Consider the following 21,239-nt stretch of genomic DNA (forward strand, 5'->3'; position numbering starts at 1 on the left):
GGACTTGGGAAGGTGATAGATCAGAATAAAATGAATTTCACTCTATGATAGAATTCTCCAAATGCTCACATAGCCATCTTCAATGGTTCAATGGAACCACTCATTTTTAAAGTTCAAGAGGGTTGACAATGAGAATACTGCAGAACTGTTGCTCTTCTACTATGCTACTGCAGTGGAAATTTTTTCTTAACTATGTTTCTCTATTCACTGAAAATTATTTTTGTTCCATGTTTATATGAAAATTGTGTGGTAATGGGCATAATGCCTGCATGAAATTTTAGATATCTCCAAAATGTGTAAAGATGTTAAAAATTGATAAATAAGGAATGATTTGATATTAGATGCTCGGCTATGATAATAAAAAATAAAAGAAATAATTATCTTTATTTGAATGAAAATTATTGTTTTAACATAAGACAATTTTTCCTTATAACAATAAAATGTTATAAAAGGAGAAGCTACTGATTAGCTACTTTATTAGCATCTCCTAAAATAAGAATCTTTGGCGTTACCATCTTCATTTATAGCATTTTCCAAGTTGTCTCAGAATCATATAGCCACAGAGAAGAATAGAATATTTTACATGGATTCTGTTACTAAAGTTTTTTATGATAAGTGGAATAAAATTCACCTATACTTTTCAAGCTTTTGGAAGTTAAAACAGAGTGTCTGCTGAGAATTAGTAATCTCTTGTAATTCAGTTTTGCCCGATCATTTACATGCTGATCCTACAAAATAAGAATTTATTTTCTTTACAACTGAATTATTCTGGAACATATCTATCTATTCAAAATTTAATAAGAAAAAGATCAAATAAATAAACAACGAGAAAAACCCCTCTTTAGGTCTCCTTCCTTGCTGAAACGGTTCCTGCTCGAGAAGGTCCCAGTTTGGGGGTGGGGGATGGGATGGTGGTCTGTCTAGTGATTAATAAGAAAACTTCATATTGTTTAGAAGTCTTAGCTGCCAAGGGCCCTAAAGCCAGTAGAAAATCATTCAATCTCAGCTTGGCTCTGATGTGTACTGTATAGAACTCATACTATGTATTTGGTTTGAACCCAGCGTAATTTCTGGACACTCTTATCCCAAAAGTCTATGGTTCTGTATTGCTGAAGAAAACCAGAAAAGGTGAGTTACATACCAGTGAACTAAAATTGGGCTTCCCTAGTGGCTCAGATGGTAAAGAATCCGCCTGCAATGTGGGAGACCTGAATTCCATCCCTGGGTTGGGAAGATCCCCTGGAGGAAGGCATGATAACCCACTCCAGTATTCTTGCCTGGAGAATCCCCATGGACAGAGGAGCCTGAAGGACTACAGTCCATGGGGTCACAAAGAGTCGGACGTGACTGAGAGAACTAAAATTGGCAGGCAAGTGCAGTGGTCTTTAAAGGAGTCTCTTGTTTTTATGATTGAAACAGCCTATGGCTGTAGCAACTTACATGTATCCTATGGCTGATTCGTGTTGATGTATGGCAGAAACCAGGTCAATACTTTAAAGTACTGACAAATCTCCTCCAATTAAAAATAATTTTTTAAAAAAGTTTGGATAAAAATCATGAAAAGCACCCTCAGTTTCTATCTACCTTCTCCAGAGAGTGATAATGAATTCTATTTCTTTATATCCCACTCAATGAACACTCAAATATGTGTCAATTCCATTTTAAATTAAAGGACATATTCAGCCACATGTCAGTGGATTTTGTTGCTTTTATTCTGGCATTTTTCTCTGAGCTTGTAGGACAATTTGAAAATGTTTACTTTACTGACATCCTAAGTGACATTAAGTTAGAAAGACAAATGCCATATGATATGTGCAATATAAAATATGATACAAGTGAACTTATTTACAAGACAGACTCATAAACATAGAAAGCAAATTTATGGTTATCCAAAGGGAAAAGAGGTAGGAGACAGATAAATTAGGAGTTTGGAGTTAGCAGATACAAACTACTATATATAAAGGAAATAAACAACAAGATCCTAGTGCATAACACAGGGAACTATACATCCAGTTATTTATATATATATATATATGTGTGTGTGTGTGTGTGTATTTGGGCTTCCCTCATAGCTAAGTCAGTAAAGGATCTGCCTGCAATGCAGGAGACCCAGGTTCTATTCCTGAGTTGGAAAGATCCTCTGGAGTAGGAAATGGCAACCCACTCCAGTATTCTTGCCTGGAGAATCCCATGGACAGAGGAGCCCGGCAGGCTATATATAGTCCATGGGGTTGTAAGACTCAGACACAACTTACTGTCTAAACCAGCACCAGCATATATATATATATATATATATATAAATCACTTAGCTGTATACCGAAAATTGTTGTTGTTGTTCTATCCTCAGTCATGTCTGGCTTTTGGTAACCCCATGGACTACACAGCACGCCAGGCTTCCCTGTCTTTCAGTATCTCCCGGTTTGCTCAAACTCCTGTCCATTGAGTCAATGATGTCATCCAATCATCTCATCCTCTGTTACCCACTTCTCCTCCCACCCTCAATCTTTCCCAGCATCAGGGTCTTTTCCAATGAGTCGGCTCTTCTCATCAAGTGGCCAAAGTATTGGAGCTTCAGCTTCAGCTGAATATTCGTCAGTCCTTCCAATGAATATCAGGACTGATTTCCTTTAGGATTGACTGATTGGATCTCTTTGCAGTCCAAGAGACTCTCAAGAGTCTTCTTCTGCACCACAGTTCAAGAACATCAATTCTTCAGCACTCAGCCTTCTTTATGGTACAACTCTCACATTGGTACCTGTCTACTGGAAAAACCATAGCTTTGACTAGACAGACATTTCTTGGCAAAGTAATGTCTCTGCTTTTTAACACACTGTCTAGGTTAGTCACAGCTTTTCTTCCAAGGAGTAAGCGTCATTTAATTTCATGGCTTCAGTCACCATCCACAGTGACTTTGGAGTCCAAGAAAATAAAGCCTGTCACTATTTCCAGTTTTATTCCCCATCTATTTGCCATGAGGTAATGGGACCAGATGCCATGATCTTAGTTTTCTGAATGTTGAGCTTTAAGCCGCCTTTTTTACTCTCCTCTTTCACCTTCATCAAGAGGCTCTCTAGTTCCTCTTCATTTTCTGTCATTAGAGTGGTGTCATCTGTATATCTGAGGTTACTGATATTTCTCCTGGCAATCTTGATACCAGCTTCCAACTTGAGCTTCATCCAGCCTGGCATTTTGCATGATGTACTCTGCATATAAGTTAAATAAGCAGGGTGACAATATACAGACTTGACGTACTCTTTTCCTATTTGGAACCAGTCTGTAGTTCCATGTCCAGTTCTAACTGTTGCTTCTTGATCTACAGATAGGTTTCTCAGGATGCAGGTAGGGTGGTCTGGTATTCCCATATCTTTAAGAATTTTCCACACAATTTGTTGTGATCCACACAGTCCATGGCTTTAGCATAGTCAATGAAGCAGAAGTATATGTTTTTCCTGAATTCTCTTGCTTTTTCTATGATACAGTGGATGTTGGCAATTTGATCTCTGGTTCCTCTGCCTTTTCTAAATCCAGCTTGTACATCTGGAAGTACTTGGTTCACGTACAGTTGAAGAGACGGGAATACCGGACCACCTGACCTGCCTCTTGAGAAATCTGTATGCAGGTCAAGAAGCAACAGTTAAAACTGGACATGGAACAACAGACTGGTTCCAAATAGGAAAAGGAGTACATCAAGGCTGTATATTGTCACCCTGCTCATTTAACCTATATGCAGAGTACATCATGCAAAATGCCAGGCTGGATGAAGCACAAGCTGGAATCAAGATTTCCAAGAGAAATATCAATAACCTCAGATATGCAGATGACACCACCCTTATGGCAGAAAGTGAAGAACTAAAGAGCCTCTTGATGAAAGTGAAAGAGGAGAATGAAAAAGCTGGCTTAAAGCTCAACATTCAGAAAACTAAGATCATGGCATCTTGTCCCATCACTTCATGGCAAATAGATGGGGAAACAGTGAAAACAGTGACAGACCTTATTTTGGGGGGCTCCAAAAATCACTGCAGATGGTGACTGCAACCATGAAATTAAAAGACATTTGCTCCTTGGAAGAAAAGCTATGACCAACCTAGATAGCATATTAAAAAGCAGAGACATTACTTTGCTGACAAATGTCCATCTAGTCAAAGTTATGGTTTTTCCAGTAGTCATGTATGGATGTGGGAATTGGACTATAAAGAAAGCTGAGCTCCAAAGAATTGATGCTTATGAACTGTGGTGTTGGAGAAGACTCTTGAGAGTCTGTTAGAATGCAAGGAGATCCAACCATTCCATTCTAAAGGAAATCAGTCCTGAATGTTCATTGGAAGGACAGATGCTGAAGCTGAAACTCCAATGCTTTGGCCACCTGATGTAAAGAACTGACTCATTGGAAAAGACCCTGATGCTGGGGAAGATTGAAGGCAGGAGGAGAAGGGGACAACAGAGGATGAGACAGTTGGATGGCATCACCGACTCAATGGACATGAGTTTGGGTAAACTCCGGGAGTTGGTGATGGACAAGGAGGCCTGGCGTGCTGCAGTTCATGGGGTCGCAAAGAGTCAGACACGACTGAGCAACTGAACCGATACCAATAACTGTTGACACCTAACTTGGAGAATTTTGAACATTGCCTTGCTAGCATGTGACATGAGGGCAATTGTGTTGTAGTTTGAACATTCTTTGACATTGCTCTTCTTTGGGATTGGAATGACCATTGACCTTTTCCAGTCCTGTGGCCACAGATGAGTTTTCCAAATTTGCTGACATATTGAGTGCATGTTTTGTTAGAGATATGAAAATCAAAATGGCAGTATTAGTGGGGCAAATATGGTTTTACTAACTCCATCCAGTAACTCACAGATCCTCAAGGCTCCACAGCACATGGGGAACCACTGGTCCAAGTTTTCTCTGGCATTTAGCCACATCTGAGCAAATCCTCTTGTGGTCTGGGTGGTGAAGTTCCAAGCATGTATATTAGTATTATTACAAATCGAATGAAGGGGTACATCTCATCTAAGAATGAGGAATCTTGGGCTTACTTGTCGTGTAGCTTCAACCTTATACCTGCTAAAGCCTCAGTCTCATCATCCCTAAAATGAGGGAGTTTAACCTAAACGTTTCAAAGACGCTTTCCAGCTCTAACTTCTCTGACTCTAAAAGTAGAGATAATGGGACAGTGAACTATTTAGCAAGCTGTTAATACCACGATGCCATGAAACTAAACAGAGCTTCAGAAAGAAAGGTTCCAAAGTCCTTCCCCAGTCCCAGAAAAGTATGAAAAACTGTAAGGAAGTACTAAGTAATACTTGAGGGCACTGTCTGCACAAAATAAGCAGTTATCTCAAAAAGTGTAAGATCATATAAAAAATTCCATTTTGGAATGGGATGAGATACAAATATTTACTACACACTTTGTCTTGTAGCCTATGACTCACAGTTCAGAGAAACTTAACTAGTACTGGGATTTTGAACTATGGGAATGTCCACCTTAAAAATCTTTAGAAATGGGGTTTATACTCATAAGCCTGTGAATTTATAGGTGTTGACTTAAGGAAGAAAAGATGTTTTCAAAGATCATATTTGAGGCTGTAACTGAGAATGATTTGTTAAGTTTTACCCCATGAATGTTTGATATGTATTAAATCATTTCTTTTCAGGATCTGGAGGCCCTCCAGGCATGGCCAGACACTCCATCTTGTATTTTATCCTGCTGAGTGCTCTGACTGACAAGAGCCAAGCCTGTTTCTGTGATCATTACCCATGGACTCAGTGGTCCAGCTGCTCAAAAACCTGCAATTCTGGAACCCAGACCAGAGAGAGGTGGGTGTGGGCTAAACCTGCAATTCTGGAACCCAGACCAGAGAGAGGTGGGTGTGGGCTTTGTAGCTTATCTTTGTGCCCTGGGAAACTTCAAGGACAGAATTAGCAAAATCAAAAAGTGCCACACTAAGCAATGAGAAAGAAAATATATCTGCAAGTATAATTTTTGCAGAGTACAATCTGCAAAATTTTTTTAATTTTAAAAAGAACTCATGAATTTGGGTGGAATTTGATGTCTTTTCCACATAAGTTTAAAGTGGAAGCTTTTGTTCCCTCCATAAAATTGAAGCATTTAAAAGAAATTCAATTAAGAATCTGTGCAATATTTTCAGTTGACTATTTGATTTACTTAGAATCACTACTTGGGCTTTTTTTTTTTTTTCAATCAGCACATAACTCTGCTTGCCTACAGTTAGTGAGTTAATTATAGAGAATTTTCTACTCATTAAACTGAGTCTAACAGGACCTCAATTGAGCAGCACCGCTAGCTATTAGCTCGATTGTTGGCATGGACAAGAAGGCAAGAAAACTGTGTTTTACTTGATAACATTTAATAATTCGCTCTTTTCATTAATTCAGATTATTCCTCCCCCACAGTTTCTTTAAATCTGTTAGATACTTCTGTTCCATGAAGACGCTCACGTGACTTGGAGGAAAAAAGGCATATATTTAATGTGTTTTAACTGTTATGGCACTTTTTAGAGATCTATTTTAGAAAAGTATTTTTACATATGTAGTATGAGTCTCATTAAAATCACCACCTGATGGCCTCAATAAACCATCCACTCTGGATATAAGAACAGATTTGTTCATAATACTTCCCTACTCAAGAGTCCCTTAGAGCTCATTACTGCCTACCAAATAAAGTACCATAATAAAAGCCCATCCTTCTCAGTTATGCTCTTCTCAGGTCCATCCCACAGGCTTCTCCACGGACATGTCATACTCCTTCACTGCTAATCTGTGCACAAGCTGTTCCCTCTGAATGCTCTTCCCTTTGTTGCCTGGAAAACTCACATGGATTTTTCAAAATGTATCTCTCATGTCACTTTCTCCTTTCATCGTTAGCCACACGGAGCTCTGGCTCTATCTCAGTCATTGTACTTACCACGCTGCACTGTCATCTTTTAAGCAACTTGCAGAAACTTTCTTCTCTCCTTTTCTTCCAGTCCCTCCCAGGAATTTCATCAGGGCCGGCTTCATAGATGTGTAACCTGTGCAGTCACACAGGATCCCTCTCTGAGAAGGGCTGTGGTTTGGCTTCATGCTCTGCCTCCTCTCTTTGGAAATTCTTAAGAATTTTTGAATATGTGTTGCTGTTCAGTCGCTCAATCATGTCTGACTCTTTGCGACCCTATAAACAGTAGCCCACCAGGTTTCCCTGTGCTTCACTATCTCCCAGAGTTTGCTCAAACTCATGTCCATTGAGTCGGTGATGCCATCCAAACATCTCATCCTCTGTCATCCCCTTCTCCTCCTACCTTCAATCTTTCTCAGCATCAGGGTCTTTTCCAACGAGTTGGCTCTTCACATTAGGTGGCCAAAGTATTGGAACTTCACTTTCAGCCTCAGCCCTTCTAATGAATATTCAGGATTGATATCCTTTAGGATCGACTGGTTTGATCTCTTTGCAGTCCAAAGGACTCTTAAGAGTTCTCTAGACCACAGTTTGAAAGCAACAATTCTTTGCTTTCAAAGAATTTGAAAACTTTGAACATATGTCCCCCCCCACTTTCATTTTGTACTGTGCCCCACAAATTATGGACCCAGTCTTGAGTTCCATTAAGTGGTAAAAACTGTACATATGCTGGACTGCTTGATTTTCCATGAAAACCTCTTTCCTTTTATTCACTGTAATTGAATAATTTTTCTTATGGGGCTGGAGCCACAGTAAAAACACTGATTCTAAGCTGCTTTCTCCTCCTTATTATAGACGGATTGTTAGAGATCAGTACTATTTTGAAAACTTTTGTGACCAGCTTTGTACCAAGCAGGAGTCCAGAGAGTGTAACTGGCAAACTTGCCCTATCAATTGCCTCCTGGGAGATTATGGACCATGGTCAGACTGCGACCCTTGTGTTCAAAAACGGGTAAGTGACATGTGGGTATATTCAGGAAATGAGAATCACAGTTAAATTCTTGAATTTCCTGACAAACTCAACAATCACGGAAATGATGAATTACTTTAATTTCTGAAAATAAATTGTCCCAGCTTCCACTGAGGGAAATGTTTTAGGGGAAGGCAGGATTCACTTGACATGTTTTATTGGCATGTGAATACTAAAAAAAGTTCTTCCTGCAACCTCCCCCCCGCCCCCCACAACCCCAAGGATTGGTACTGCACTCACCCAGCTCTGATTTCCACTGCCTCTGCCCTATGAGAGCTCACAAAGCAAAAACAGGTGCCAAAAAATGGGCAATTCAGTCCAAGGTTTAAAATCAGACAGCATTAATTAAAATGGCTTCTTGCCCTTTCTTTAACTGTCCTTACTAGGGGAAAGTCCCTCCATTTGTTTATTGTTCCCAGTTGCAATATTTACCTACCTTAAGTTCAATCCAGGTAGGGCCCTGGCCCACATGAATCCCCATCAGGGTAGGTGCTAAGCATTCAGACATTAGGGAAGTAAAAGGAATTCACCCAGTACAAGGAAAGCACCCACTATCTCAGAGAGACAGTTTAGGTTCCTTTGCACACATCATCTTATTCAAACTTCACATCACATTGTTTTTCTACCCATTTTATAGATGAGGAAGTTATAGCTCATTAGAGGTTAAGTAATTTACCCAAGCACGCACCATGAAAGAATAGAAAACTACGTATTGAACTTGGATTTTTCTGACTTTAAAGTCAGTACTTTTGAGTCCTATTCTGTTTCTATCCTTCCCTGACTCTTTGATTTACTACTGATCATTTAAAACCTTTCAAAGCATGGAAAATGTACCAGCCTTGGTTTCCACAGTGACTTCCTCATACAAAAGCCCATCCCCCCAATCCTTTCACATTTATCACTTCACACTATCTGTGAGAAATAAAAAGGCTACTGTTATGACCTGGAAGATTTATTGCACTCAGGACATGCTCAGTAAATATTTGTGCATTTGATTTTGATTCAATTTAGAATCCTATGATTTCAAAGTTAGAAATCTTCAGAAATTTGTTGTCCCACTTCCTCATTTTACAGGTTGGAAAAATGAGACCCCGAAAGTATTGACTTCCCTAAGAAAACACAATAACAGAATTGGAAAAAAAAAAAATCAGTAATTTAGGAAATGCCACTATCGGAAAAATCACTACTGTGACTGAGAAGCCCAGTTTTCTTAAATACTTTCTGGTTTTGACCCAGCCTCAGAGTTATTCATCTTTCTGTCTTTTCCTTTTAGTTTAAGGTAAGGTCCATCTTGCGCCCCAGTCAGTTTGGAGGACAACCATGCACTGAGCCTCTCATGACCTTTCAGCCATGCATTCCATCCAAGCTCTGCAAAATTGAAGAGATTGACTGCAAGAATAAATTCCACTGTGACAGTGGTAATGTACTTTTGAAAAATGTTCAGTCTTCACCAAAAATGACTAAAGTTATTCCAATTGACTCCCAGTGAAAGTCAGGATAGAAAAGTCCCACCTTATTTTAAGCTTAGGGAGACAGGGATGTTATGCTATCAATTACACACTATTCATGTGTAAAATTACAGCTTTCAGGCTATAATCATCTTGACCACTTACCTGATTCCTTTGCTCATCAAGTACAGGTTCCCAGGTTCCTACACTGTTATACAACAGGAGGAAGAGAATGAGGAGGAGGAAACAAAGGAGGAAGCAGATACTTTTAAAAATCGGCTATTAATAAGCACAATTGTAGACTCAGAATAAGCAACTGAAAAAGAATGATGTATTTTAAAATTTTAATATGGTTTATTAAGATAAGGATGTTAATGCTAAGATATTATGTAAAGGGGATGGTTAGAGATGATGTAACACATTTTCTGGTATGGTCGATTGAATGACTCCAAAGATAATCACAGAAGAGGAGACTGCAAATGATTTAAACAATGGCAACATTCCCTTCAAGTCCAATTCTCATACCGATTCATACATTTTGATATTTAAGTATTGTTAGATTATAATCAAACCTTGAATATACTACTTAATCTATATATTCTCTTGCTAATTAATAGCTTTCTAAAGCTCAGCATGTTGAACCATCTAGGTCAGATTTCTGCAAACTTTTTCAGGAGAAGTCCAGGTGGTGAATATTGTAGGCTTTGCAGGCCGTACATTCTATGTAGCAACTATTCAGCTCTGGAATCACAGCATCAAAGCTGCCATAGACAGTATATCAACAAATGAGCATGACTATGTTTCAATAGAATTTTATTTACAAGAGTAAGTAGCAGGTCAGTTTTTGTCCATGGGCCATAGTTGACTGATTTTTTGTATAAATAGTCAATTATAGTTAAAATAAAATTAGAGTTCTGATTAATAAAATCCAAATTATTTGTGTACTCTAAAATACATTGAAAAGTACTTAGAACTAGATGGCAGATTTCAAATTCCCATAGAAAATTGACCCCAGACTTGGGCATAATGTTTCTCTTCTCTTACTCTTTGCTTCCTGCTTTCAGCTTTACCAATCTTTTCTGAAAGTCAGGCAGGAAGGCGGGTTCCAGGGTTTTCCCTCTGTACCTCATCCCCTAAACAGGATGTGAGGGTGAGACATGGGTAGGGAGATATACATTATGCCTATGTAAATAAAGGGCTTCCCAGGTGACCTTAGTGGTAAAGAAACCACCTGCCAATGCCAGAGATACAAGAGATGTGGGTTTGATTCCTGAGTGGGGATGATCCCCTGGAGGAGGAAACAGCGACTCACTCCAGTATTCTTGCTGGGAAAATTCTATGAACAGAGAAAACTGGCAGGCTACAGTCCGTGGGACCTCAAAGAGTCAAATATGACTGAGCAACTGAGCAACCAACAGCCAACTGGAGGCTAAGAAGAGGCAAGAAGGATCTTCCCAGAGTTTTAGAGGGAGCATGGCCCTGCAAACATCTTGTTTGCACTTCTGCACTCCAGAATTATGAGAGAATAAATTTCTGAATTTCTGTATATAAATAAGGTCATGTCACATATTGACAAAACAAGGAATATGAGAAAAACCTTGATGGCAATGGCTAAGGGGAATACAGACCTAAGCACTACATCCAGAATAGTAAGATAAAAGTTTAGAACTGAGGCACATCAATTTGAAGCTTGAAGGGTAGTTTCTAGAATAGATTACCAGGGAGAACTCTTTTATTCAATAGATGATAAATCTATGAAATTTATTATGAAAAAGTTTGTTTATGTCAAAAATATCCACAAGTCTGAGAAGTCTTTAGGTATGTCCATGAGCTACCAGTTCAAAATGAGTGATTTCAGGAAAGTTACTGATAGAGGCACAGCAATCTCTACTTCATCAGTAATATGTCCATAGCTAGTGATATACACTGAACTATTGAAATGCATCTGCAATGGTTGATAAGCAGCTGCTACCCTGAGCCCTCTTAGTGACCTCTGCCATACTGTCCAGATCCTTTCATCAGAAATTCCTAGATCTTCCTAGGATCCAACCATTAACTAGTTAATCTCTGGTACAAATATGGTTGGCATCCATTCCTACTGGGTAATGCCGTGGCCTCTTGGTTGTTGAATATTCCACTGGAGATGATACACCACTGTACTCTCCTAAAAACATCCACTAATGCCACTCTCAAAGGAATAAAAGGTTGGATGGACCATTATTTGTCTGACATATCAGGATGATGTAAGTCATCCTGACAAATATCAGGATGATATTTAGATCAGTTAATAACAGAAAAAAATCTCTATCTTTCCTTTATACTCTCATGATTGCTCTTCAGAATCACCCAAGGCTAATTGTATTTTTTTGTTTTGTTTAGTTTTTTAAATTTTTTCCCATGGGTGCATTGTGTCCCCCCATTCTGAACCCTCCTCCCACCTCCCTCCCCACCCCACCCCTCTGGGTTGTCTCAGAGCACTGGCTTTGAGTGCCCTGCTTCATGCATCGAACTTGCACTGGTCATCTATTTCACATATAGTAATATACAAGTTTCAATGCTATTCTCTCAAATTATCTCTTTAATGTATACATGGATCTTTGAGAAGTACCTATGAGGCAAATCCCCATGCACTATGCCAACTCCTCTCAAAGTCCTAACTTTAACACAGAGATGAGAATTTGCAACTGGTCATAAAAATAATATACCATGTAGTAACACAGTTCAAGTAAATAGGAAAATCATATATAATTCTAAATGACTACATAATTCCAGGTGTAAATATATACATGCATGTGTTGGCTAAAGCATGCTGACTTCTACAAATCCTGTACTATTGAAATGTCCCTTCACCTCTGCCATTCCTTCTTTGGTATAGGATATATTTGTGGCTTACAAATCTTTCCCCTTCTTATTCCATTGTGTTTCCCTGACCTGGAACCATTCTCAACTGTTTCCCATCAGTCCTATTCCACACTGCCACCCATTCCTAAACATCACTCAAGAGAAGTCCTCTTGCTTTCATCCCTACCCTTGCTAATGTTGTTGCTGTTTAGTCACTAAGTCGTGTCCAGCTGTTTGCAACCCATGAACCAAGAAGAGCCTTCTAGGCTCTTCTGTCTGTAGGATTTTCCCAGCAAGAATGCAGGAGTGAGTTGCCATTTCCTTCTCCAGGGGATCTTCCCGACCCATGGATCAAACCTGAGTCTCCTGAATTGGCAGGTGAATTCTTTATCACTAAACCACCAGGGAAGCCCACCCTTGTTGAATGAGACTCTACAATATCCCTAAAATTGTTAGCACAAGTTCACAGCGAGGTCAAACAAACCAAAATGTCAGAGGTTGGAACAGAGAAAGGTTAACTGCAGAGTCGTACAAGGAGAGGGGTGGTTCAAGCCCTTAAAAAACCCCGAGCTCCCCGAAACATTTCAGTAAAGCATTTTTAAAAGCCAGGTGAGGGAATGGGGTCACAGGATATGTGATCAGCTCATGCACAGTTCTCTGACTGGTTGGTGATGAGATAACAGGGTTTTGTCACAGAGGTTAACTTTATCAGTCCTTAGACTCCAGGAGGCCTGGGGCTATGTGCTCATGGTCATCAAGAGGTTAACATCTTCCATTTGGTGGGGGGTTTTCACACCTGTGAAACAACTCAGGGCATGTGCATCAAATGCATATATATATGTATATATACAGTATATATATATACATATATATGTATATATATATATATTCAGTAGGTACTTCAGAGAGGAGCTAAAGCAGAGGATATGGGAGAAGGCCAGTCCTGGGAAAGCCCCACAGGGTCCTGCTCCATTACAGAAGTATCAAATGAGTAAACTTTCTTATATATCTGCTACCCTGTTCACAAACCTAGGTTAATGAGAATTGTACCTTACATGTGTATCCCTACCTCCATCTGATAAAATGGGAGTTTTAGTGTAAAATATAAAAAATCAGCTCTTGCTCAAATTTGTGAGTACTAGGTCCAAAACTTTTGAAAACTGTAAGATGTGTCCTTTTTTTTCTCCTATAGGTAAAGCATCCTTCTTTCAAACTAAATTACCCATTCTGCACTGCTCTAAGAAAAGCAAACAAGAAAAACCAGAGATGTGTTATTTTTAAAAACGGGGTATCTTTCAGGTTATATCTTAGGACTGACAGGAATTCAATTCCCTCTATATTTTCACCCTTGTGTGATTATGATGCTCATACCTATAATAAGTGTCTTGATATAAAATTTTGAATAATCAAAGGATGATTTAATTACTTTCATTACATTCCACCTTCTTACTGAAGATTCTTCAGTTCACTTCTGTTGCTCAGTCGTGTCCAACTCTTCATGATCCCATGGATTGCAGCATGTGAGGCTTCCCTGTCCATCACCAACTCCCAGAGCTTGCTCAAACTCATGTCCATTGAGTCAGTGATGCCATCCAACCATCTCATCCTCTGTACTCCCTTCTCTTTCCACCTTCATTCTTTTCCAGCATCAGGGTCTTTTCCAATGTGGAGTTTCAGCTTCAGCATCAGTCCTTCCAATGAATATTTAAGGCTGATTTTCTTTAGGATGGATTGATCTCCTTGCAGTCCAAGGGACTCCCAAGTCTTCTCCAACACCACAGTTCAAAAGCATCAATTCTCTGGTGCTCAGTTTTCTTTATAGTCCAACTCTCACATCCATACATGACCACTGGAAAAACCATAGCTTTGACTAGATGGACCTTTGTCAGCAAAGTAATGTCTCTGCTTTTGAATATGCTGTCTAGGTTGGTCATAGCTTTTCTTCCAAGGAACAATGTCTGCTAATTTCATGGCTGCAGTCACCATCTGCAGTGATTTTGGAGTCCAAGAAAAATAAAGTCTGTCACTGTTTCCATTGTTCCCCCATCTATTTGCCATGAAGTGATGGCACTGGATGCCATGATCTTAGTTTTTTGAAAGTTGAGCTTTAAGCCAGCTTTTTCACTCTCCTTTTTCACTTTCATCAAGAAGCTCTTTAGTTCCTCTTCACTTTCTGCCATAAGGGTGGTATCATCTGTGTATCTGAGGTTATGGGTATTCCTCCTGGCAATCTTTATCCCAGCTTGTGCTTCATCCAGTCCGGTATTTTGCATGATGTCCTCTACATATAAGTTAAATAAGCAGGGTGACAATATACAGCCTGGACGTACTCCTTTCCCAATTTGGAACCAATCTGTTGTTCCATGTCCACTTCTAACTGTTGCTTCTTGACCTGCATACAGATTTCTCAGGAGGCAGGTAAGGTGGTCTAGTATTCTCATCTCTTGAAGAATTTTCCACAGTTTGTGTGATCTACACAGTCAAAGGCTTTGGCATAGTCAGTAAAGCAGAAGTAGATGTTTTTTTCTGGAATTCTCTTGTTTTTTCTATGATCCTTTAAGATTATTATCCCCCTCCCCTTCAAAAGTTGAAACTAAGTGCTTTCTGGGGAACTCTTTATTAGTAAAAAAAATATATATATATATATATCAATTCAACAAAATACCCAATTTCCGCAAGCATTTCAGTTGATCAAAATAGTCATGCATAGCTGTATTGAAATGTTGATCACAATTTAAGATAGGTAACAAGATGTGTGTGTGTGTATGCGTGAGGGTTCTCGGTCGCTCAGTCATGTCTGACTCATTGCAACCCCATGGACTCTATAGCCCACCAGGCTCCTCTGTCCATGGAATTTTCCAGACAAGATAGTCCTGAGTAAAATATTCAATCACTGTTGATGAGACTTGTACATAATGGTACAGATGCCAGCATTCCTGATTATATGCAAGAGACTGAGGAGCAGGAGACAGGCTATCTGTCATTGTAGACAGAGTGTTTCAATTTCAGTAACATACAGGCACACACTGTTCCCTAGGATCATTATGAAATTCAGCAAGTTTTAAAAGAAAGGGAATTATCTGAGTCGGTACTATTTTCTAAATTCACTCACACAAATTACTATCTAACACTGTGGTATCTAGGCATTTAATGTGTCCCAAAAAAAGATATAGTAAATTGTATGTAGTTAAACTCTTATTAATGGTAATTATAACAGTAATCATATATAGTGAATATCTATAATAAAATACGCAATTATGTATAGTAAAGTGGGGGCTTCCGTAGTGACTCAGACAGTAAAGAATCTGCCTGCAATGCAGGAGACACAGGTTCTATCCCTGGGTCAGGAATAACCACTGGAAAAGGGAATGGAACCCACTCCAGTATTCTTGCCTAGAAAACTCCAGAGGAGCCTAGAGGGCTCCAGTCCATGGAGTTGCAAAGAGTCAGATACAACTTAGTGACTTACACTTTCACTTTTTTTTTTTTTTTCATTTTTCAAAATAATTATGTATAGTAAAATTTACTGATAGTAAGTGTGCAATTTGATTTTGACAAATACATACACCTATGTAGACAACCCCCAATCAAGGTACAGAAAATCTCCATAAACCCCAAAAGTTTCTTGTTTCCTGTTTCTAGTTAATCCTTCTTGTTCTTGAACATGAGATAAAAGACCCAGATGGCATGACTCATCTGTGTCCAGCTTCTTTCTCTCAATATAAAATTTTAGACATTAAGTCATGTTGTTATGTGTACCAGTAGACATGTGTGTGTGAAATTATATAGCTTTTTAAAAATAAAAGCAGTGACCTTGAGTCTGTTATCCTGAATTAAAACAAAATTCTGAGCCTATTTTTAATTTTCTCCTACAGAACATGATTTCTGCAGCAAGTTCACTGTAGTGGGAATGGAATTCTAGAGTTATTTCTTTGATTTAAGACAATCAGCTCAAGAGTGACTAAATAATTCTATCTGGACTCTTGTAATCCTAAAAAATAAGAGAAAATATCAGTTTGTTATTCCATTTCCTTATTTCTTATCAAAAATAATGAAAACTGGCCCTCTACCTTCCCTTGAAATTTAGAGTAATCATGTTTCAAATCAATAAATACTCTCTAAAATGACCATTTGTTGTCCACGTTACTATTTTTTGACCAGGTCGCTGCATTGCCAGGAAGTTGGAATGCAATGGAGAAAATGATTGCGGAGACAATTCAGATGAAAGGAATTGTGGGAGAAAAAAAACAGTATGTTTACGGAACCATAACCCCATCCCTAGTGTACAGTTGATGGGCATGGGGTATGTAACATCTTTTTATCATTTGGGAAGTAAAACCATCTCAAAACCAGAGTTGGAAGCAGCAATGAAGCAGTGACACCCACCATTGCCCACATTCCTCATTAACCTCTTACTCCTCCCGCTAGTCCTATCTGTCCCTGATACTTGGCTGCCAGGCTTAATGATAAAAATAATTATTTTTAATTTTTAGCATTTTAATAAATTAAAATGATAATTTCAATTTAGCATTTTCACATTTAGTGCATAGTAGACAATGCTATGAGTACTTCATAAACATAGTTTGTTTAAAGTCTTATGGCAGGTATTCTTTCCTTCCTGAGTTCCCTCAGGGCTCACCAGTTCACCATTGGTGGTAGCTGCAATTGCTGATGACTGTGACACCCTTTGTTTACTGATATGGCAGGAAATATTCCATTTTTCAAATGATTTTTAAGCATCATGCAATGACTGGTATTTTAAAAATCACCACTGTTTTGATCTTCTAAAATTTATTCACAATATTTCCTTATTACAATCCTATTTTTTAAAAAAACAAACAAATAAGCAGAAAAAGAAAAGAAAACAAGAGCTAAGCCTTAGTTGAAAGCATAAGAAAAACCAGTAGAGGTAATTTCTTCTACTCTCCTGTTCTTATGATAAATAATTCTCCCTTCAGTTTTTGGCCAGAAAGCAAATAGTATTATACAGGTTTTTATTGCTTTGTAGTGAGATTTTTAAAGTCTTTACTTGTACTGCCCGGCTTGCATAAAAACCAACCTTGAGGCACCAAAGACAAACAGCAGCAGTTGCAAATATAACCTCATTTGATTAGAATGAAAACTAGCAGCTATAGAACCAAACTCTAGTACAGCAGTAAAGTGGAACAGCCACTAATCTGAAAGTAAGAGGAGCCCTGTTCTAGATCTGAAAGAGTTAGTCATTCAGTTATGTCCTGACTCTTTACAACTCCATGGACTTTAGCCCGCCAGTCTCCTCTGTCCATGGGATTCTCCAGGCAAGAATACTGGAGTGGGTAGCCGTTCCCTTCTCCAGGGGATCTTCCTGACCCAGGGATTGAATCTGCGTCTCCTGGATCGCAGGCAGATTCTTTACCGTCTGAGCCACCACCTACTTCTGCATTAATTCACAATATCATGACCAAGTAAGTGAACATCTTTCAGCTGTCCTTTCCCCATCTCTAAGTTGGATGGCTACAAGCTGATTTGAGGTTGTCCTGAGAACTCCTAATTAGAGTTATTTCAACAAGAGTATTTCACGGCATCTTCTTATCAAGGTGCAGAAATGGTTTCCTTTTTTCTTTTCTTTGGAAGAAAAACTCAGCCAAAAACTCCCACTGATAATCCCATTTTCCAATGTTCTGATTGATTCTGGGTAACATTACAAACTCACCTCTTGTTCAGTTGATCTAGACTCTCGAGTTACAGATGGGAAAGACCACATGCTATGTGTACTTTGGCAGAAGGACCATGTGGGACTCTGCCAACCAGAGCTGTTGTCCCAGGGATTCTCAGAAATGAGCAAAACCCACTGGCTCAGGGACAGCCAGTCCTCTCCTCGCCTCCCCAGGGATTGAGAGTTCTGAGAGCTGCTTACTGGAATCTCTAATTTTCTGGCCTTAAAATCTCTGCTTCTCTCCAACACATTTCTACCCAAAAAAAGAAGCTTCCTGAGTGACTGTCCTTCACTTTTAAATGGCATCTTTCCAATAAAGAATTTACGAAGACATTCCAACATTGCTCCTTTGTCAACATCACTCATCAGGTCTGAAAATCTGAAGCAAGAAATCAGGCAATAATAGTGTGCTGTTTGTTTTCTCTCAGACTCAAAGTACAAATGCATACACACGGACACACACACATTTGTAGAAATAAATACACAAACACACGTGCATATTTATATACAGAAACTCTAATGAAATTCAAAAAGTTATAAAATATAACATTAAAGGCAAATTAGATAAAACACTTTAGAAACCTAAAATATTAAAAGCCACAGTGTGTTTGAGACACCAAAATATTTAAAATCAACTTAAATACCACAGAGGCGAGTAAAGAAAATAGAGCTGAAAACTGCTACATAGCTGACTTCACTTCTAAAAGTCTCCTTGGGGTGCCCTGACAGAGCCATCTCCACAAAAGTCCTATCTTCGGCCTCTGTGCCAGCAGTGACTGCCATCAGAGAGATTCCTCATGACCTGGGAGCCATTTTTCTCAAGCCCTTTCTTGTTTGTGATGAACTTATAAGTACACTGTATAAGGCAGTATAAGATCATCAGTTGTGTTTTCCTCATTGACCCCTCTTAACTCAGAAAATGAGCCCTAAACACTTGTGTTAGTCATGCTAACTTAAGTACTTTGGAAAGTTTTTCCCAGACCGGCTCCTCTTACTTCCTCTCTCAAATGCCCACTGATACAAACTCAACCATGGATGAGAATTTGACTATGAGATATATCTTACAGGAAAGGTAAGAATCATTCTTTTTTATCAGTTTTACTGAGATCTGATTGACATGTGGGTCTTCCTATTGTATACATATTTTATTCTCACACCACTGCCACAGCACAACACTTTTGATGCCAGACATAGGCAGGGGGTTCCCCTACCAAGCAATTGTCTGTGACACCAGCTGACTGCCCTACAATTTAACTGAATTTTGACCTTACCTACCTGGAGATAGTATTTGATCCCCTAGGTTAAGGGGATCCTCGGTCCTGTAAGACTGCCTCCACTCCCCCAGAATGCCAGACACCAACTGCAAGTTCAGGTTCACACCTGTGCTTCTGTCACATCGAAGATTCCCGAAAACTCCTCCTTGGGTTTGATTAATTTGCAAGAGCTACTCATAGAAGAAGTCAGTAAAGCCATTTACTTAAATTTACCAGTTTTCTATGAAAGCATATGATAAAGGATACAGATGAACATCCATTTGGGAAGGGAAAGATAGGTACGGCAAGGATGTGGAAGGGGCATGAGCCTGCACCTCCGTGTGCTCACCAACCTGGAAGCTCTCAGAACCCCATACTTTTGGGATGTTAATGGAGGCTTCATTACATAGGCTTGTAATCAATCATTACCTCTATTGTCAGCCCCTTTCTCCTCTCTGGAGAATGGAAGGTAGAGCAAAAACTCTAAGCTTTGAATCATGGCATGATCTTTCTTGTGACCAGCACCCATTCAGAAGCCCACAAAGAATCACCTCATTGGAACAAAAGACACTTCTATCACTCAAGAAATTCCAAGGGGTTAGACACCTTGTGTCAAAAACTGGGTCAAAGACCAAATATTAGAACAAAAGATGCTCTTAGGGCCCTTACTACATAAATTACACGGGTTTTGGGAGCTCTGTGCCAAGAAATGGGCAGCAGATGCCATTATATGTATTTTCTATTGTCTCATCATTGGTTTCCCTGGTGGCTCAGTGGTAAAGAATCCACCTGCAAGGCAGGGAACGCAGGAGATGTGGGTTCAATCCCTGGGTTGAGAAGATGCCTTGGAGGAGCACATGGTAACCCACTCCAGTATTCTTGCCTGGAGAATTCCATGCGAAGAGGAGCCTGGTGGGCTACAGTCTATAGGGTCACAAAGAGTCAGACAGGACTGAAGCAACTGAGCATGCACCCATTATCGCATCATATGTGATTCAGCAATACTAAATTTTTGACAAGAAACTTTTTTTAACAGAATTATTTTAACAGATATTAATATCTATAACAACTTGGAAAACAATTAGCAGTCTGGAGAAGTTCTTATCTACCACAAAACAGTTTCTGAAATACTTGATTTGTACTAAACTAATTAATTTCTCTGTGCTTCAATTTCCTCATTTGTAAAATGGATATAATAATTGTATCTATATCACATGGTTGTCATAAATATTAAATAAATATAATATTAATATCAAATATAGATCAAACAGTCCTAGAGGGTAAGCATTTGTTAAACAGATTTTAAATATTATAGTTATTAGTAAAAACAATAATAATATGATTATAATTCTATTAAAATATTACTATTACTATTTCACTATTAGCTCTTTATAAGAATTCTTTTCCTGTATGATAGTAAAGAGTGGACCCAGAATGGCACAAATTATGTAGTAATTTATTTCATAATCTGCTTTCAAAGTTTGTATTGGTTTTGTAAGTCATGAAATAATTATAAACCTAAATTTTATTTCATAGTGAAAGCTTGGAACAATTAAATAAGTGGAATAGAGAGAAACTAACAGAGCCAAAGGGGTTGAGTTTTGACTTCCAGACCTTTTTGGATACCTCACCATAAACTGGAAAATATGGGCTTTCCTTCAAGCCATTTGTCAAGAGTCAAAAAATGCCTAAGAGAAGAATTTCTTTCATATAAATACAGTAAATTTTAAAGACTGCTTTACATCTATTGAATTCTTAAAAATTACTCTGTTTCTAGGTTTCATTTCCTGGCAGGAGAGCCCAGAGGAGAAGTCCTTGATAACTCTTTCACTGGAGGAGTGTGTAGAACTGTCAAAAGCAGTAGAGCAAGTAATCCGTACCGTGTTGCGGCCAATCTAGAAAATGTCAACTTCGAGGTATGACAGCCTATCTTGGGGGCATTCCAAATGCCAATGGTGATTATAAGCTAAATTTCAATGAAAAAATAGTCATGAAGGAAGGGACAGAATAAAAAGGTAATGAGCATTCTTCATCACTATCATGTGCTGGCATCATCATCACTATCATGTGCTGACA

At 38.8% G+C, this 21,239-nt stretch overlaps 1 protein-coding gene across 3 annotated transcripts in view; it reads left to right on the forward strand.

Moving 5' to 3' along the window:
- Window positions 1–21,239, forward strand: part of C6 (complement C6) — an 83,123-nt gene that overhangs the window by 9,578 nt on the left and 52,306 nt on the right. For 2 of the 3 annotated variants that reach the window (XM_043489169.1, XM_043489170.1), the window contains 5 exons: window positions 5,656–5,818; window positions 7,752–7,908; window positions 9,200–9,344; window positions 16,377–16,518; window positions 20,941–21,079. In XM_043489169.1, coding sequence (XP_043345104.1) covers window positions 5,676–5,818; window positions 7,752–7,908; window positions 9,200–9,344; window positions 16,377–16,518; window positions 20,941–21,079 — 726 coding nt within the window. In that variant the 5' untranslated portion in view covers window positions 5,656–5,675. Of the gene's footprint in view, window positions 1–5,655; window positions 5,819–7,751; window positions 7,909–9,199; window positions 9,345–16,376; window positions 16,519–20,940; window positions 21,080–21,239 lie in introns of those variants that run through there. The other variant, XM_043489171.1, reaches the window with a different exon arrangement.

This window comes from Cervus canadensis, chromosome 16 (genome assembly GCF_019320065.1).
Source record: "Cervus canadensis isolate Bull #8, Minnesota chromosome 16, ASM1932006v1, whole genome shotgun sequence".
Lineage (NCBI taxonomy): Eukaryota > Metazoa > Chordata > Mammalia > Artiodactyla > Cervidae > Cervus > Cervus canadensis.